This window comes from Mauremys mutica, chromosome 7, assembly GCF_020497125.1.
Source record: "Mauremys mutica isolate MM-2020 ecotype Southern chromosome 7, ASM2049712v1, whole genome shotgun sequence".
Lineage (NCBI taxonomy): Eukaryota > Metazoa > Chordata > Testudines > Geoemydidae > Mauremys > Mauremys mutica.
Window position 1 is genome coordinate 15,224,328 of NC_059078.1, and position 19,167 is coordinate 15,243,494.

General features: G+C 42.7%; 1 protein-coding gene across 1 annotated transcript in view; it reads left to right on the forward strand.

The window, feature by feature from the left end:
* Positions 1 to 18,748, forward strand: part of ITPR1 (inositol 1,4,5-trisphosphate receptor type 1) — a 248,166-nt gene extending 229,418 nt beyond the window's left edge. The window contains exons 56-57 of the mRNA XM_045023591.1: positions 10,769 to 10,930; positions 18,199 to 18,748. Coding sequence (XP_044879526.1) covers positions 10,769 to 10,930; positions 18,199 to 18,285 — 249 coding nt within the window. The 3' untranslated portion in view covers positions 18,286 to 18,748. The remainder of the gene's footprint in view (positions 1 to 10,768; positions 10,931 to 18,198) is intronic.
* Positions 18,749 to 19,167: the final 419 nt, after the last annotated feature.

The following is a 19,167-nucleotide window of genomic DNA, read 5'->3' on the forward strand; positions in this document are numbered from 1 at the left end:
CAGGCACATGCTCTTCCAAAGTCTCTCCTGATTTCACTGGCAGATTTAGAAGGGATTTTCCCCCACAATGTAAACAGACTGAAGGTGGCACTCTAACATCTTTGGTAGTGACACAAACTGGGCACTTTTATTTCCATAGGTTTCAATGTGCAATAGAAATATTTACTCAGCTATATTCGCTTGGACAGGAAGCAGGGATATGCTCAAAAATGGATTGAGACTACAGATGCTAATCTACCTCAAAGATGTTCCACTCTCCTGCCCTGAGTCCCAACAGAGTAGCTTTGGACAATTCTTGAGTTTTTATCTTTTGGAAAAATTAGAAATTTTGTACCTGCAATTTAGTATGTTTATTATTTCTACAGCACCATAGGTGTGCACAGAACATTACAAATACTGTTGTGAATCTACTACTTTGGAATTATATATACTACCAACTTTTCAGTTAAGTCTAATGCTGGTTGGCCTTAACATGCAGTCAGTGCATTTAAGCATCATGAATAATTGACTTTATGCCAGTTACTGTATATTCAGACAACTTAGTTCCTTTAAAGATGACCTTATCTCTTGATGTGTTAACTAAAAATAATCTCTGTGTGAAGCGGTGTGAATGGCAATTTTGATGCTACACTCTGTACTTGATTACCAAGGAGTTAAATCTTGGTTATACAACGTCTCTTGTGGCAGGTAGGGATTTGAGCCAGTGTTTTGTTTTAAAAAAAGAAAAAAAAATCCCATCCTAATTGAGAACAAATCTATGAAACACACTGAATAGATGTGGTACTACATCGTTTCATGTGTAAAGGCCAATTCAGTTACTACGCAATGTGCAGAAAAAAGTCAGCAGTTATACTTAGAAAACCAAATGTAAGATTCAAAAGGATTTAGAATATAAGTAGCCCTGCACAAATATATATATCAAATGTACCATATTAATTTTTGATCAAACACAGTGAGTTGATGGATTATGAAGTCCAGTTCATTGCAATATTTTTTTTAACTTTAGTCTGTAATTGCTTTCATAAGGTTGTTCAAACCTCCAAGATAGGTCTTTTTCCATTATTTGTTGTTAATTCCCACGTTTAGAAAAAGTGGTGCTGGAGTTCTGAGCTGTTCATCCATATGCTATGATTCTGTGTGGTAGTTTGATTGGTCTTGTAGCTAAAAATCAGGATTGTGTGTTAAGAGACCTGGGTTCCAGTCCCATCATTGGTGTAAACTTCTTGTGTGAGTTCACTGTCTGTTGGCTCATCAGAAAAATGGGGATAATGATCCTCTACTTCAGCAATGGGGTTGTGAGATCCAGCATAATGGTTCTAAAGCATTTTGAGATCCTCGGATAGAAGCTGCTGGAGAAGTACAAACTGGAAAAATGGAATTGCTTGTTCTCTTTGATGTATAAATAAATCATCTGGTGCCCTGAAGTCATTATGTGAGCACTGAAGGTGAGGAGTTTTACCTAAGTAAAGGCTTGTTATAGACTTCAGGAGTCAGCACACAATGAAGGAAACGTGGTATGGAGCAGACCGCCTTGGGAGTGCATTCTTGAATTGTTTTAAGGATAAATATTTCATAGTGCAGAAATTACCATAAAACAATGAGAAAATGGTTAGCAGTGCTCCACATGGACTTGAATTGTAAGCTGTTATAACCCGCCCTTGCTCCCTGCCCAAGGATCTAACTTCTGTGCATCTGGCTAAATCACTGCAGATGTTTGTTTAAGATAGACTTTTAAGTTAGATCAGTGCCTCTTCAAAAGCACTTTTATCTGGAAAGTATGCTAATTGTGCTACAAGGCAGATAGTCCAGTGCTCCTTGTGTTTCCCTGGAACAAAGGCATAGTTCACTCGCTATATTGCTTTATAGTCATCAAGGAAGATCAGGTGATGTCTGATAATAGGGGTGGGGTAAGGGAGTGTCCACTTCTCCTGTTGGCCAGACATTGGATCCATTCCACACACAAATGACTAATACAAACTTGGTGCAACTCCTTACAAATTGTCTTATCTACCCATTCTCTCAGTCTTGAGAGTTTGGTTGCTGCTTTTGCCTCCATTTACTCTAGCAGTCTCATTAATACTAGCCCCATTAGTATAGCTGTAGCTGTCAGTCAGCATCTGTCACAAACTGCTGTTTGTAGGCATTTGTAACTGGTCTGTACAAATGTGCCTTGCTCTGGAGTTTGAGGTATGTAGAACCACATTTTCACAGTTCATTTTTACTGTCTTCATTTTGTGCGCACAAACCACTTTATGCAGCTTCAGTGCACAGACAATTATATGTGCAAATATTTGATGTGCTCCTTTGCTCTCTTTTTCCATGCACAAATGAACGTATCACATAAGCCTTCAAATACATATTTGATTACTGTGAACAAGTGTTTGTGTGTGTGTGAGAGAGAAAACTGTACACACAGATGCACATTTTATTTTAAAAAGGGCCTCCTTCTGATCACAAAGATTCCCTAAATAATGCTTATCACTTGAATAGCACTTTTCATCCATAGATGTCAAAGCAGTGTACCAAGAAAAGTACGTTTCATTATCACCTTCTTGACAGAAGGAGAGAATGAGGCATAATTCTAATGAATTGCCCACAGTCACAGAGCAGGTCAGTGGAATGGCCAGGGAGAGAACCAGGACTTTTGACTGCTAGTACAGTGCCCTGTCCAGCCAGAAGTAAGCCATTCACAAATAGATGTGATCGAGCCAGCATGCTAAAAATAGTGTACCCACAGCAGCAGGAGGGGCTAACCACCCCAAGGATGTACCCATCTGAGACACTAAACCCTCCTGTTGGTCATGCTGCTAAGGTTCCACTTTCTTATTAGGGCACTAGGTCGATCAGAACTAGCGCGGATATTTGTTCCCCAGCTGGGAATTCCACCCCCACCTTGAAGTGTAGACATGTATCCAAACTGGGTTGAGGAACAGGGTATATGCTTCAGGGGAGACAGCCGTAGAGGTGGGTAGTCAGAATCAAACAAATCTTGTGACTACCCAGTAATAGGCTTGTGTCACCACTGCATTACCCCAGTGTTTCACTGATATAACGCCACTGGAGATCACTGAGACAATGAAGTAACATAAGCAAAAAAGAAAAATAGATAATATAGCGGTGAATCGTGACCAGCATATTTAGAAATTACTCCCTAAAGCCTGCATTTGTGAGTGACTGAAATTACTTTTCTGAAACCTAACAACTAATGTTACTTTTAAAAACTGTGCTCACATATAAATTTCCACCTGGAGATAATGCCAGTTGCACAGACAATCAACATAATTTTATATAGAAATGGCCAGTCTAACATCTAACTAGGTATTTGCACATACAGTTGGGCAAGCTGCCCATGCAAATTGTGCAGGTGCAATTGTTCACCTATAACTTCAGAGTTCTGAGCCTCAGTTTGGCTAAGTGTTACAGTAGCAATTTAATGTCCAATCACGAGAGGAAGGCTGGCATTTGAATTAGTTTTATTTGGTGGAGTCTTCCATGCAAAACGTATCCCAAGATGCTTTAGAGAGTTAGCTAATGTAATTACATTGTTAGATAATAACTAATAGCCGTGGAAGTGAGGAGATAAAAGATATGTTTGGCAGAAGGCCACTGGCTGCTGTAAATAGTGTGTCGCAGGCGCACTGGTCTTGAGCTTTGGATTTAGCTAGTTAAGCTGTTTGTTCCATCATTAATTTAAGAGCTTGGGTGCACATCAGCAACTGCTGTGGAGGGAAGCAATTGCTCGACCTAATCATCCCCACAGAGGAGTAATACATCCTGCCCTCTAGGAGATAAAACCAGCATGTGCCCTTCTGAGTGCTTCTGATGGAAATGCAGGTTGGCTTTTTTTGCCCGCACTTGGCTTACCCCCATTGATTTATTTTTCTGCTTTGTGCGGTCGATCGTTTAGGCCTGGGTTTCAACAGGGACAAGTTTTGCAGTGATTCTGCTTCTTTGTTGGAGGGAACAAAGGAGGAATAGCAGCAGTGTTGAGCTGCAGCCGGTTCACACCGGTTCGCGGGAACCGGTTGTTAAATTTAGAAGCCCTTTTAGAACCGCGTGGGACAACCGGTTCTAAAAGGGCATTTAAATTTAACAAGCGCTCCCTGCTGCGGCCCCAGCTTACCTCAGCTCTGCCTCCACCTCCTCCCATGAATGCTCCGCCCTGCTTCTCCTCCCCCCCCCGCTTCCCGCGAATCAGCTGTTCGCGCGGGAAGCCTGGGAGGACTGAGAAGCAAGCAGGCTTCCCGCTCAGGAACAGGAAGACGACGCTGAGGTAGGGGTAGAGGGAACGAGGAGGGCCGTGCGCCCCGGCCGGTCTCCGGCCGCGGCCCTCCCCGGCCCCGCGTCCCCGGCCGCCCGGCTCCGGCCGCGGCCCTACCCGGCTCCACGTGCGTCCCTGGCTCCAGCCGCGTCCCTCCGCAGCCCCGGCCGCCTGGCTCCAGCCACAGCCCAGCTCCAGTAGTGCGGGTCCGGGCACGGCGGCGGCCGCGACCCCACCTACCCAGATGCCTGGCTCCGGACACGGCCCCGTGGCTCCAGCTGCCTGGCTCCTGCTGTTTTGCCACGCGGCCAGGCTCCAGCAGCGCGGGTCCAGGTGTGGCGGCGGCCCCGGCTGCCTGGCTCTGGCCACGGCCCTCCTCAGCTCCGGCCGGCCAGCTGCCTGGCTCCGGCCACCCGGCTCCCGCCACATCCTCCGGCTCCGGCCCCGCATCCCCGGGCTCCTGGCTCCAGCCGCGGCCGGACTGTAGCGCTGCCAGCCACGTCCAGGCAGCGCGGTAAGGGGGCAGGGAGGGGGTGTTGGAGAGAGGGCAGGGGAGTTCGGGGGTGGGGGTGTGGATAGGGGTTGGGGGGTCAGAGGGCAGGGAACAGGGGGATTGAATAGGGGCAAGGGTCCTGGTGGGATAGTCAGAAAGGATCAGGGGTTGGATGGGGCAGTGGGAGGCAGTCAGGGGCAAGGATTCCAGGGGCTGTCAGGGGACAGAGAGAAGGGGTGGTTGGATGGGGCAGGGGTCCTGGGGGGCCATCAGGAATGAGAGGAGGGGTTGGATGGGGCAGCGGGGGGCAGTCAGGGTACAGGGAATGGGGGTGGATGGGGCAGGGGTCCCTGGGGTGGGGGGGCGTCAAGGAACGCGGGGGGTTGGATGGGGCAGGAGTCCCGGGGGGGTGGGCCATGATCCCTCCTGGGGTGAGGAGGGAACTGGTTGTTATGATTTTGGCAGCTCATCACTGAATAGCAGCGGTAATTAGAAGAAGGGACCCTTCCTTACAGCTCTGTGTTCTATTAAATACAGAACATCCCCAAAGCAATCCTAGTCAAGGGGAAACGCAACTATGGCCCTCTTCCCTTTACTGATCATTTTGTTTAGCATAACAAAGACATCAGTGCAAGTTTTATTTTCTCCCAATATTCTCCCTCCACCCCACTCACTCTCCAGGTGTTGGTCCTTTTTATTCCACTCTGCTTCCTCTTTCACTCTCTCATCCTATTTTTTTGGATAGAAGGGCTCAGCAATCAGTGCCACTGCAAGAATCAGCCCGTTAGAAGCATTTGAGATTGCAATGCTTTAACATCTGAAACAATAAACCCAGAGCTTCACCTCTGCCAGATACGTGCCCATTCTTTGACAGGAAAAGCGATCTGAGGGGGCTGGGGAGCCTAAATTCAAGTCAGTGTAAAAGGTTAAGTTTTTGTGTAATACCCCAAACACTGATGGACCCCAAAGCACTTTGCAGACCGGGTGTGTGTTCTATACAGGAGCAACATCTTCTAGTGCTGAAATGCAGCCACCTCAGGGAAAGTTGGCAGCAGCTCTTTAACGGTGAGTGTTTTAACAAGAGCTCAGGAGAAAGTGAGGAAGAATGTTACGCTGAATTTGAAACCAGTGGGAGAATTTAGGTAAGACAAATAAGCTACCCGATTGGGAATTTGTCCAGAACTCCAGGACCAACATCCCTATTGTTGGGAATAGTGCCATGGATTTTAATGACCATATCTGTTTTAGCAGCAAAGAGTCCTGTGGCACCTTATAGACTAACAGACGTATTGGAGCATGAGCTTTCGTGGGTGAATACCCACTTCGTCGGATGCATGTATTCACCCATGAAAGCTCATGCTCCAATACGTCTGTTAGTCTATGAGGTGCCACAGGACTCTGCTGCTTTTACAGCTCCAGACTAACACGGCTACCCCTCTGATATATGTCTGTTTTATATCCCATTTACAAATTTGGCAGCGCAGCACAGTACCTAATGCTCTGCTGAGACACTGGTTCAAAGTCTATTGGGCTAGATCCTCTGCTGGGGATGCACACCAGCTGAGGACATGGCCTGCTATCTGTAGTGCTCCTCCTACAAGCCTAAATCTGAGGTTAGAGAGCGACCTGCTGAGTCACCAATACCACTTCCTCCAGTCCACAAAATGACCATATACCACTTGACCCAGCATCACTTCAGAGACCGGCTGGTCTCTCTCACTGGATACATTTCACAAGAACTAGGTGGATTTCGTTACTATTAGCACATTGATGATCATTGTTCTAACGTGATCATCCGAGGGCAACCGTTTGCACAATCTTTGAACAATTAATTCTTCCATCCAGCCCAGCTGTTAATGATATAATGTGTCCTGGTTTACTTAAATTTATGGACTTAATTTATGGTGGTTAAGTCCATAAATGGTTATTAGCCAGGATGGGTAAAGAATGGTGTCCCTAGCCTCTGTTCGTCAGAGGATGGAGATGGATGGCAGGAGAGAGATCACTTGATCATTGCCTGTTAGGTTCACTCCCTCTGGGGCACCTGGCATTGGCCACTGTCAGTAGACAGATACTGGGCTAGATGGACCTTTGGTCTGACCCGGTACGGCCGTTCTTATGTTCTTAAATAATTTACAACGAAACAACTAGAACTAGGTGGACGGAAAGGGTGAACAAGGGAACCTCCTTTGGGCAATCCTACAGCAGCTCTTCATCATGGTTATTAAAACTGGATAGTGTTTGTCTGTAATGAAATTATCTCACCTGTGACAGCAATTGTCAGCCCTTTGACTGTTTTGAAGATACAGCAGTTGTGGTTATTTTATATTCAAGTGCTGTTTTACTTTGTCTCTGGGAATGATGTCCATATATTGAGATCTCTGTAGTTGCTTTCTTCATGTGAACGGAAAAGGTAGCTAATTAGAAACCTACAGGAACAATGAAAAGTTAGTTTTTTAATGCCACAAGTTTGTTTTCACAGACAGGCTAAGTGTGAGGAAGGGGGTGGGTACATTCCTCCCATTTTTTAAAAGGTAGACAATGTGAACTCCAAGTGGAGGGAATGGCATTCTAGCCCATTACTGAAGGAAAAGTTAGCTTGATGTGAGGTGGAGAAAGAAACCATCTCACCCCACAAAAAACACATGCATCATGCTTTTCATTTTCAAAGCACTTTGCAATGTACCTGTCTATTTTATGGGCATGATTTTTGAAATGGCATACTGCAGAAATTCAGATGTTCTGCTTTTGCACTTCTTGGAAACCTTCAGACAGAAGGCTATAGTAATGCAATTTGCGTGACAAACAGTATTGAATTAACCCTCACAATAGCCCTAGAAGGTGAGTAGGTCTTATGCCCAATATTCAGATGAGTAAATAGAGGCCCAGAGTAGTAGTAATGACTTCCCCAAGGCCACATAGCACATCAGTGGCAGACCTGAGGCTAGAACCCAGATTTCTGTGCCTCTATATCGTGCTTCCTTTGGAAAACATGATTCTTGAGGAACATGGTTACTCCATCTTTAATTTATCAGAGGGTACCTTCTTTCTGCCCATGTTAACCATTGGCCATGTTTTTAACTGAGGTTGCGTTAGAAACCTTTCTTAGAACAGACTTTCAGTGGAAGCAAGGAAAAGCAACCACTTCTCAGAATGCATTACATCTGCATCATGCACTACAGCTTCCTCTTTTTTTTACATTTCCAATCATGGACATTTTAAGAGGCTGGTCAACATCGCCCCCATGTCTGAGATTGTAATGATATTTGCTTTACAGGGACTTTTCCAACTTTACCTAGAAAAGAGCTAATCTGAAACCCAGCATTGTGGTTAGCCAACTTCCGTCAGTGGCTTTAGTCAGTTCGTCTGTTTAAACAGAGGAAGCTGCTACTGTGACGGGAAGAGGGAGCTGACTGCACAGCCAGGATCGTGATGCTTCGGCTTGTAGGAGGACCACAGCAGACAGTACATAACAACCTTGGTATGCAGGATGCCAGTAGTAATGGGTGAGGGGCGTGGAGGCAGGGAAACAGATTAGGAGTGGAGCTTCAAGTTTATGGCTCACTTAGTGTATTTAAAACAATACCAAAACTTGTCACCAAACGATGTAAGGCTATGTCTTTAAAGAGACCGTGGTGCTTTGCTTAGAGTGCAACAGAAACTAGATCATCACGATAAAGCTTTTCTTCAACCTTGAATAGAATTTTTCTGTGCGAACGGGATCCTGCTGGGAGACGCACAGACTTTCACAGCCGTGACACAGGGATAGACTGCAGTATTCACAGACCCAGCAGGCTTGTCAGCAAATGGCCTTTTAACATTCCCCTTTTCGTTACTGATTCATTTTTCATCGCCTTAGTTTTAAGGTTTTAGTGTTTTTTGTTTAGTTTGTTTTAAAAAGAAAGAAATTGGGGCAAAATTCTAGATGAAATTACCCTTATTCCCTTGCTGTTTTTTGTGGTGCTGGTTGTGTTTTTAAAAACAAAATTAAACTCATTCTGTTTTCTCTTAAGGTGGAATGGAGGGGATTAGAACTGTGTATGTATGTACACGTATTGGCTATTATGCCTTTAGCTCTTTATTTTAGTAAAGGGGTCTAGACAATTATATTGGGTTAAAGAAAGGTGTTGGGGGAGAGGGGTTGTAAGTGAAAGGGCCCATCCAACTTGCAATCACTATGCTTTACTGCAGGGGTTCTCAAACTGGGGGTCGGGACCCCTCAGCGGGTCACAGGGTTCTAACATGGGGGGTCGCGAGCTGTCAGCCTCCACCCCAACCCCTGCTTTGCCTCCAGCATTTATAATGGTGTTAAATATATTTAAAAATTTTTAATCTATGCGAAAGGGGTCACCACTGCTTTACAGCATTATTTTGGCCCTTTAATCCTTCCCTGCTTGATACCTGCCCATCCCTTCAGCCACTTGTTGTTTGACTGGGCATTTCAGTTCAGTTACAGCGGGATGTTACCAGATAAACTTTGAGTGTTGGCCAGACATACAAGCTGTGTATAATGAAGCAGCAGTGAAGTGATTAAGCTATCTAAAATTGATTGGCAACATGTGGTACATACTGTCTTGTGGTAAAAATACCTCCATAAACAAAATTCCTACATAGCCTATTAACCCTTAGCAAAGATTTTTAAACTTTTCATAATAATTACGAATAGTACCCGGCTCTTCATCCACAGATCTCAAAGCACTGTACAAATGGAATCAATAGCATTATCCCCTTTTACCATTGAGGGGAAACTGAGGCACAGAGGTGCCATGACTTGCCCAAGCTCACCCAGCAGCCCAGTGGTATCTCTCATACCAGTACCATCAACCCCAAGTGTTAAAATGCCATATCCCCCAAACTCATGATAATTGCAAAAATGATACATTTTGGATTCTTTTTATTTGCTGTCTGTTTTCTGAGTGATCCATTGGGATGCCTGGAGGTCACGTTTTCAGTCCTTCTCCACAATTATGAGGGCTAGAGTTTGTTTTGTTGTTTTTTTTTCCCCCTTCTGGTTAGTGAAACCTGAAATTCTTGTGTTCTTTACCTGCCTTCGGGAGTTAGGGCTTTAAGAAAACCACCAAATATCACAAGACTTATGATAAAATCATGAAAGTTGGCAACACTCTCATCCTGTCTCTCTCTCTTGGATCAGTTTTTCTACCTATTTCTGATCCCGCAGAGCACTTCCCTTTTCCCTAGTGATCAAATTACACCCCCATTGCTTATATTGCAAAAAATTTCAACCAAAATGTTTTGATTTGCAGCTGGGGCAGTATTTGGGTGTTTTCTCCAGAATGCAAGCACTTTGTGACAAGTCATTTTTTTCCTGTCAAATAAACAGTTTTGACAAAATTTTCCACAGCCCTAACTCTCAAACACGACCATTCAAGGCCACATCTAGCATGTTCATCTTGACTATGAGCTTTGAAAAGTTGTCATAATGGAAGACTGTAGCAATAAGGAAGCCAAAAGGATATACTGGATGTCTTTGCAAAGCAGTATTTAAATACTTCATTTTTCCCTTGTGAAGCAGGTTTGGATTAAGCAGCCAATTTAGAGCTCAGTTATAGCAGTTCAAGAAAGAACTCCTGTATATCTGTGGACAGGAGACTGGATGTCAGTGGGCTCCAGAATTCTGTCAGCTGATTTCTAACACTGGTTAATGCATCTTCAAGTAATAACTATGGCCAGTTTGTAGTAAAGGACTCGTATATTATGGTGGAATATACCTGCTCTTAAGGGTGGAGTACATTGACAGGAAAGGAGAAACATAGACTACAAAACCTTTATCCCTCTTGCTCTTCAGTAGCTATTAAAACCTGCAATGCTGTCCTGTCTCTCCAGTGATAAAACTCTGTGGTGAAGCAGTTCTAGAAGCTTCCCAACAGGGTGCAAATAAAACTGAAAGTTTGAACTATTAAGAGCTTGTGACTGAAGATTTTCACACCCACAGCCACTCATGCACAGTTTTGTCCTTGTCTAGCAATAATCATGTTCTTGTGTCTGAATTCCAGGAAAGAAACCTTGATTGGTTCCCTAGGATGCGCGCCATGTCTCTTGTAAGCAGCGATTCTGAAGGAGAACAGAATGAACTCAGGAACTTGCAGGAAAAGCTAGAATCTACCATGAAGCTGGTCACCAACCTCTCTGGCCAGCTGTCAGAGCTTAAAGATCAGGTAAGGAAGTTCTAGCAAAACACAAGTTGCAGTGAGGTGGATTAGCTACTGATAAACTTCAGTTAGATGGAGAGTGCTGGGGCTTCCCAAAACATTTGGAAAATTAGGGGAATATACAATAACTTGCTGTAAAGCTGGGGATAGAACGGCATTTTGGATTAAAGAGTTTTTTGTAAAATCCGGATTGATCTGTATTGGGAATTGGATGTTTACAATTTAACTGACTATACAAACAATGTGCAGAGCTCATTGTTCATTGCTGCCACAATGAACTAGCTAGTTTAGAAGAATCACCAATCCAAATTCCAGTCATACAGCCGACGGGCCTGTCCAGTTCTAACAGAACTAAACATTTTCCGATTTACCCATCTTTTGAAAAGTCCGAAAAAACAAATCAAATTCATATTGTGAGCTGTGTATATGATGATTTCTTACCCTCAGAGTATAGATCAGCCCCCCCTAAATCCTGAAAATATCTTGTACGATACTGCCCATTGCCTTGTATAGTAAAAATTACCCACTGCAACTTCACTTTTGAGTCAATGTTACTCAGCAGACTTTGTTGTAATACACTGACTTCTAATTGGCAATAACTCTGCAGTGAGAACTCGAGGATTTGAATGTTAACTTTTGTTCTAGATCAGGAGTGGGCAAACTACGGCCTGCGGGCTGGATCTGGCCCATCAGGGCTTTGGATCCGGTCCACAGGATTGCCATCCCCATGACGGCACGGGGCCGCTCCCAGAAGCAGCTGGCACCACATCCCTGCGGCCCCGGGGTGGGGGGGCGGGGGTGAAGAGGGCTCCGCATGCTGCCCTCACCTCCAGGCACCGCATCCCACAGCTCCCATTGGTTGGGAACAGGGAACCACAGCCAATGGGAGCTTCAGGGGAGGTACCCGCAGGGGTGGGCAGCGCACAGAGCCCTCTGCCCGCCCTCCCTCCTCCAGGGGCTGCAGGGACGTGGTGCCGGCCGCTTCCAGAAGCAGTGCAGGGCCAGGACAAGCAGGGAGCCTGTCTTAGCCATGCTGCCACCCCAGAGCCACTCCAGGAAAGCAGCGCTGGGACGGAGCCCACACCCCGCACCCCTCCTGCACCCCAACCCCCTGCCCTGAGCCCCCTCGTACATCCTGCACCCCTCCTGCGTCCTGAGCCCCTTCCTGCACACCGCACTCCCTCCCGCACCCCACAGACCCTCCCGCACCACAACCCCCTGCCCCAGCCCTACATTCATGGCCCTGCATGCAATTTCCCCACCCAGATGTGGCCCTCGGGCCAAAAAGTTTGCCCACCCCTGTTCTAGATCCTTCCTTTACATAGTTATTACAATGGTTCTTAAACATTTAAGGTTATATTTCTTTTAGAAACATTACTCTTTCCTGTGATTGTGTGGCCTGGCAAACAATGAATATTTTATTACGGGTGACATCCCAAGGTGAAATGAAAGTTGTACAGAAAGTTACCCTTCATGCAATTTTTACTATAGTGGATTTTATTGTATTCTTGTCTTGGTGTGTGTGTGTTTTGTTGGAAGTCTGTACACTGCTAAATCCCAAAATATGCAGACATATCCACAAACTCTTATGCAACCTAGTGACCACTCTCATATTGTTACGTACTAGAGGTACTTGTGGCTACGCTATCCGTACGTGTGAGACAGCAAAGAAGGCAGCTCCAGCACTTAACCACATGCATCCAAAAAGGGAGTCTGATCATTTACTCTGTACTTCTGAATATTGCCCTAAAATAGCTTTTATTCGGTTTTCAACAGCAATATCCCTGTGAAGAGAAACTGAAGGAATGGCCCAAGCAACATAGTTCTTGGTGCTCTATTCCCATTTTCCTCTGTTTAAATGGACAGAGACCCTCAAAGAATCCTTTAAATAATTATTTAGACAGTGTATCTTCCCTTTTTATGCTACACTTCCTGTAGGCCTACAAATGGGAGATCTTGGCCCACATGGCAAAAATCCATGTTTTTGGGAGATACTACCTGGAGCCACTGCAGTCATGAGATCAGTACAGTTCAATCATAGGTGCTTCTTTACTATTTACTGTTAACAGCAGAAACAGCTTGGGGGAGGTTCTTTTGAACCATATTCATCTCAGAGATGGACCTCCCCAAGAAAGCCCAAGCGCCAAAGCCCTTTTCCATTTTGTGTTTGAAGTGTCCAACTGAAGATAAAGGGAGAAATGCTGTGGCTTGTCTGAAATTTTATATGGCACAAAATTACCTGAACCAGAAGAACACGCCGACGCCTTAATTAATTGAGTTTATAGATGTATACATTGGGTAAAATTCTTTGCTAATTTGCACCTCCTGGAATCCCAGAGCAGTTGATGGAGTTACACAAGCCACAAGTAGCCATTGAATTTAGCTCATTATCTCTTCAACTTCTGATTTTTTTTCCTATTGTAAAATGGTTGACAACTTTCTCCAATACTAAACTGATTGGTTGTTGCCACTGAGCCTCTTCCTAGGGATGTTTCTATTATTGTGATTCCCATTTTAAACTGGGATTAGTTCCACTTTGAATTAAATGAGATGCACCATGCTGCAGGAAGCAACTATTATAATCCAAACCTAATCTATATTAGAAACAGAATGTTATCCTTCTGGAGATAATAGTTCACTAAAGACAAATACTACCTGCCTGGCACACATCTATAATCTGCACCATGCTTTTACACAGTCTTCCTAACTGGCAAAATTCCTGTTGTTCAGGTCTCCATGTACTGCAACTAGAGTTACAACTGAAGATTTTATGGTGCATGAGATATACTCTTGCCAGCAGGCTGGCTAGGAAAAACACCATGTAATTGAGCACAGAGTATGAAGTGAATTAAAATGTTAGTGGTTTTTAACTGAACTATTTTATTATATACTTGCTTTGTAGTTTCAAAGTAGTACACTGTGCAAGCAGGATAGGAAAACCCAGCAAAGAAATCTACTATCATGAGTGTGTTTTCTGTGCTAGTAAATTTACATTGATAAAGTAGTTAGTCTCTGCAAGAGGGTATTGGCTGAGATACTTGTCGTCCTTTTTTTCCACTCTGTGCTCTGATCTTCTGGTGGTGAGAATCAGGTAAATGCAGGGGTGGTCAATAGGTGGACCCTGGGCCAAATCCAGACTGCCAGATGCTTTTGAATGTATTACCATACAGTAATATTCTTAATACAGTAGTCTAATACATTTTCACGTGGTGCCAAACATATATTTTCATCAGTCCATAATGCTGTGGCTAAGTCACATCTCCTTTTAACCTTGTGCTTGATGGAACCATTGGCACTGATCAAACTTCCTAGATACACATAAGATTCTACTTGTTCTGTCAACACTTTATTTATTATCCATTTTCCAAGGTGCAACCACTTGTCGTCTGAGCATTTATTGTAAGTCCAAGTTGACTGCAACAGTTTTCCAAGGTAGCGAAGGATATTATCAGTTCAAATGTGTCTGCCAGTTGCACATCATCATCTGCATAGGTTTACAAATTTAACTCTAGATCATCCAATCTCCAGCCCTCCAACTCATCTAATATTTTGTGTCCAGTTTAAGAACATGATGAAAAGTAATGGTGATTCCATGCCCCCTTGTCTGACATCACACTTTGACTTGACCCAGTTGCTTAATTTTTCACCAATGATGGCACTGCAGAAGTCTTCATAAATAGCTTCTATAATTGCAATTATCTTATCTGGAGCTCCAGGATTTTGCTACTTTCCATAATGTTTCTCTCCAAACCAAATCCTTTCTTATCTATGCCTTAATATACTCATTGGGTAGCTGTCATGCCACTTTGCCTGGAAACAATTATCTTAAACATGTGACGTAGGTCTTCCTGTTAGAGGGTCTGACTCATACCCATTGCAGTCAATAGGATTCTTTCCATCAATTTCAATCAGGCCTTGGATCATGCCCCAAATGTATTTATTTCTAAAGCTTGCAACTTTCCACTGCCCAAGCACTAAGAACCTTCCCTTGCTCTTTGTGAAAATGAGCTTTTAGATAGCTACTTCACTGCAAAGGCAGAAGAGGAAACCAGCTTCACTAATGTGATAGCTCTTAGGAATTCCCCTAAGTACTGTCACTGAGATAACCCTGCTTAAGTTGCAGGATGCTCCAATTATGAGACAAAACCAGTACCTCTCTCCATCATATTAGGAAGAACTGTCTCCAGGAAGAGGAGCTAGCTCAGGGATTGTTCTGAATCAAATAAAGGGCAAATCTTCTATTCATTTGCTTTGTGATCTGACTGATCCTACAAGTTTCTGGGAATTGTAACTGTCATTAAAACTGAAATTCTGTGTGTCCACTTTGAAAATGCCTTTGAAATAAAATAAAATAATGCACCAGGAACAAATGAAAAGCTGACCATTTTTAATTCATTACTGTAAATGAGTATGAAGCACTTCCAAAAGGCATTAAAGCAACAAGCTACAAAATTAACTCAGTTAAGTGTAATGATCAAGACAAAAATTGCTCCATGGTGTCTTTGACGCTTGTAAACATCATACTAGAACAATGTGATTCTGCATCTAGGTTTCATTTTGTTTTCAACTTGCATTTAGTCAGCTTACGCTTTCTTTAAAAAAATTAATTCCTCTTGTTAACTAAACATATCAAAATTTAGCATTCTGCTTGTCAACTGCTATCCTTTCCTCATTTTACCATTTTGTGTGCCTCCTTCATAGCTAATTGTTTGAATCCAATTGCTACTCAAAACCTTGCCCCCTCTGAAAGCATATGTTTTATTAATTTGTCCAGTGGAAATAACAGAATAATGGAAATAAAACCTACAAATAGGTTTTCTCTGTTCGTATTAAGTAGTTAATTATATATTCAAAAATAAGGCAAATTTCAAACCCCATATAGCAGTAGAAAATCTAGGGGTTAGAATAGGGGAACTGAGCTAGGGCTTGGGTGCTGCTCCACTCCTTTGGTGTGACGTTGAAAAAGACACAACATGATTCAGCTCCATTTGAACCCGTGTCCTTCCATAAAAGTAAGATTGAGACCTTTACCCATTGGTTAAGGGAGCATATTTACAGATATGCACATCATAGAGGTGATTAGATTAATTAAGGGTGTTTAAAATGATTTTCAGTCCTCTAATGAAAGGTGGTAGTAAAAGGATCATTCCGAAGATTTTTCACAGCGATCCAGGCGGGTTGACTCATCTTGCCATGGCAAACTCCAAACTTAATTATTCAATGCCTGACCTTAGAAAGGGAGAATTTATTCAGTCTCTGAACATACAGATTTTATGTAAATCTGTTCAAGTGTGTTTACTGGTAGCTGAAAATGCAAACAGGCTATATGTTATCTTGGCATTGATTTACTCTATCAATTATGTTAGTTGGTATTTGGAGTGAAATGTCCCAAAAACGAAGAATTACACTGATTAGTAACCTTAGGTCCTTGCATGAATATAGATAGGATAGAAAAAGCACTATTTGGTTCAAATGAATTCCAAGCCAAAACAAGGGCCAATAACAATTCATATGATATGAAAAACGGTGGAAATTCACATTGTAGCTCAACTTTTTAATGAAAAATTATTGTATAAGCTGTATCTGGTTCGGATGCTAAATTTTGGTAGAGCACTATCTAAAGACTGGTTTCTTACAACTTGCTATTCAATGTAAATGTTTATTATATTAAAGTAACTCCTAAAACAGAACAGAAGGAGTATTGATTAAAAAATTCTAAGTTGACAGATGCATGGTAGCCTGGCTTCATTTATTTTTATTAAGTCTCAGTATGCTCAGTCCAGGGGAAGAAGCAATAAAAATGGAACAAGATTGTGGCCCTTTTGTATGTCGACCAAGTAATGCCATGGGGGATGAGCAGTAAGAAGGTTGGGTCTCTGCACTTTTATGTAAGTCTTGGAATTTGCAGCCATTGTGATGGTAATGTGATGGAGGCTGAACCGTACCTATGTTATCAAAGGAAGAATCATCTGGTGTTAGACTGGAGTTGGGGAGCCCGAGTTTTACTCTCTGCCAAAGATATCCTGTGTGACTTTGGGCAAGTCACTTCAGGCCTGCTGTTCAGATGTGCTGAGCACTTGCAACAACTCAGCACCTTTGAAAATCAAGCCCTCCGAGTTTGTCTACACTGCAATTAAAAATCCACAGCTGGCCAATGTCAGCTCGCGGGGCTCAGGCTAAGGGGTCTATTTAATTGCAGTGTAGATGTTTGGCCTGAACCTGAATCTTGCCAACCCAAGTCACCTGACACAGCCAGCTGTGGGTTTTTAATTGCAGTGTAAACACACCCTATATCTTTCTGCTTCAGTTTCTGTAAAATGGAGATATTTACCTACTTCACAGGGGTGATGTGAGGATAAATTCATTTATGGTCATGAAATACTCATATATTAGGATGATGGGGACCATAGAAATGTCAGTGTTACTGATTAAATTGGTGTGTTGGTTCTCTCGGGCTTTCAGACCTTAGCAGATTTCTAACAAGGTGTTGGGAGGGGCTGAATGCAAAGAAACATGGATGATGGCTGCTTTGCAGTGCTCTGGATCACAATAATGAAGGAATATGCTTCTCTATTAGGAGTGTCACTCTCTTTAGATCATGTACCTTCTTCACTCTCAGATTTGTGCTGGTATTACATTTGATGTAAATTATTATTGGCAAACATCCAGAATTTTGGGACTGAGGTTACGGAAAATGTTTTGTGGAAAAATATATAGTTTTGCTCCTGTGTCCCTTATTTTGCATTATTGCCTCATATCTGGGCTTTGGCAAATCATGAGGGATGTTTGCATTCTTGTGACCCAAGAGCTGAGGTATTGAAGTGAATTTCCACAAACAGTTAGATATTTCCAGACTGAGATGGATTCTCCCAACATACAGTACTCCTACTTTCCCCAAATAGGTTGTGGAAATAGTGGGAAGTCTACAGAGAATTATCAACACAAGAAGTTTCTGAAAGCTACCATCTAGGTTTATTTTATGCCAGTAATGTGGCTCTTCATAGAACTTTTTTTTTTTTTTTGCAAAATAGCATCCGTCATCTCAGAATACTTAGTCACATGAGCAGGTTCACAGATATCCCTGCTGGGTTCACAAAACAGGGGCTATAATTGCCTTTTAATCCATTCATGTTTGGCATAGCAGCCGGAAGTGCATTATTTGTAGAAAGTGGGTTTCAGAATAAACCCTAACCACAAATACACCAATGGTTCATTCTGTGAGCTGACGTACAGGAAGTGTCTCGGTCTAATGAGCAAACTTTTTAATTTTCCAGATGACAGAACAGAGGAAGCAGAAACAGCGTATTGGTCTCCTAGGACATCCTCCTCCCGTGAATGTGAACCCACAGCAACCAGCATAAATCAAAAGGGTCGCATATCCCTCTCAAAACAACATGAATAATGCTAAACAAGAGTTCAGATTCAACCACTAAGGCTGCTTCTATGTATGATTAGTTCATTTTGTAAATACCCTGTTTTTATATGTATGTATATGACTGCTACTATAAAAATCTGGGCATATGTATTGTAATTAGATCTTGTTGGCATGTGATGGGGGGTAATACTTGTGCCAAAAGTATGAAATTGCCTTTTATTGGAAGGACCATAGAGACCCCTTGAATTGCACTTGAAAAGGATTGACTAAAAAGTATGTGACTTGTATTTTGTATTTAAAAATGAGAATAGCTAGTATTTATGTTTTTATACAATTGTGCAATATTAAATATGCAATCACAATATACTGGTAACTCCTGAACATCCTAAAGGGAGTGCACATCTTTGAATCTGGTGTGTTAGTACAATGTAATAAATAGTTTAAAATTACACATGTAAATGAGGCTGCTGCCAAACTGTATTCCTGGTGTTTCATACCCCTGGGCATTTTTGTACCATGTGTGTAAATATCCTGAAATGCCATATCTGGCTGCCTCTTCCTCCCAGGGTTAACATTGGGAATCTGAGCTGTTAAATTGGTATACATTGAAAAAAAAGAAAATTTGGTTCTTAAATATTCTTTGGAAGCCTCCAGATTGAGGTGTATTTCAAGTGATTATTTCTTAAATACAGGGGGCCCCAGAAGCTCAAATGTTAGTTTTTGAAGAATTCAACAAATTTCTTAAAGGGAACTTTTTATGCAAAATTAAGTTTGGGATGAAAATACACTGCTGGTAAATCAGTGTAATTTCTTAGAGTTTTGTGCCATATCATTTAGAACCCATAAATGATGGTTTCTGAACTTAACA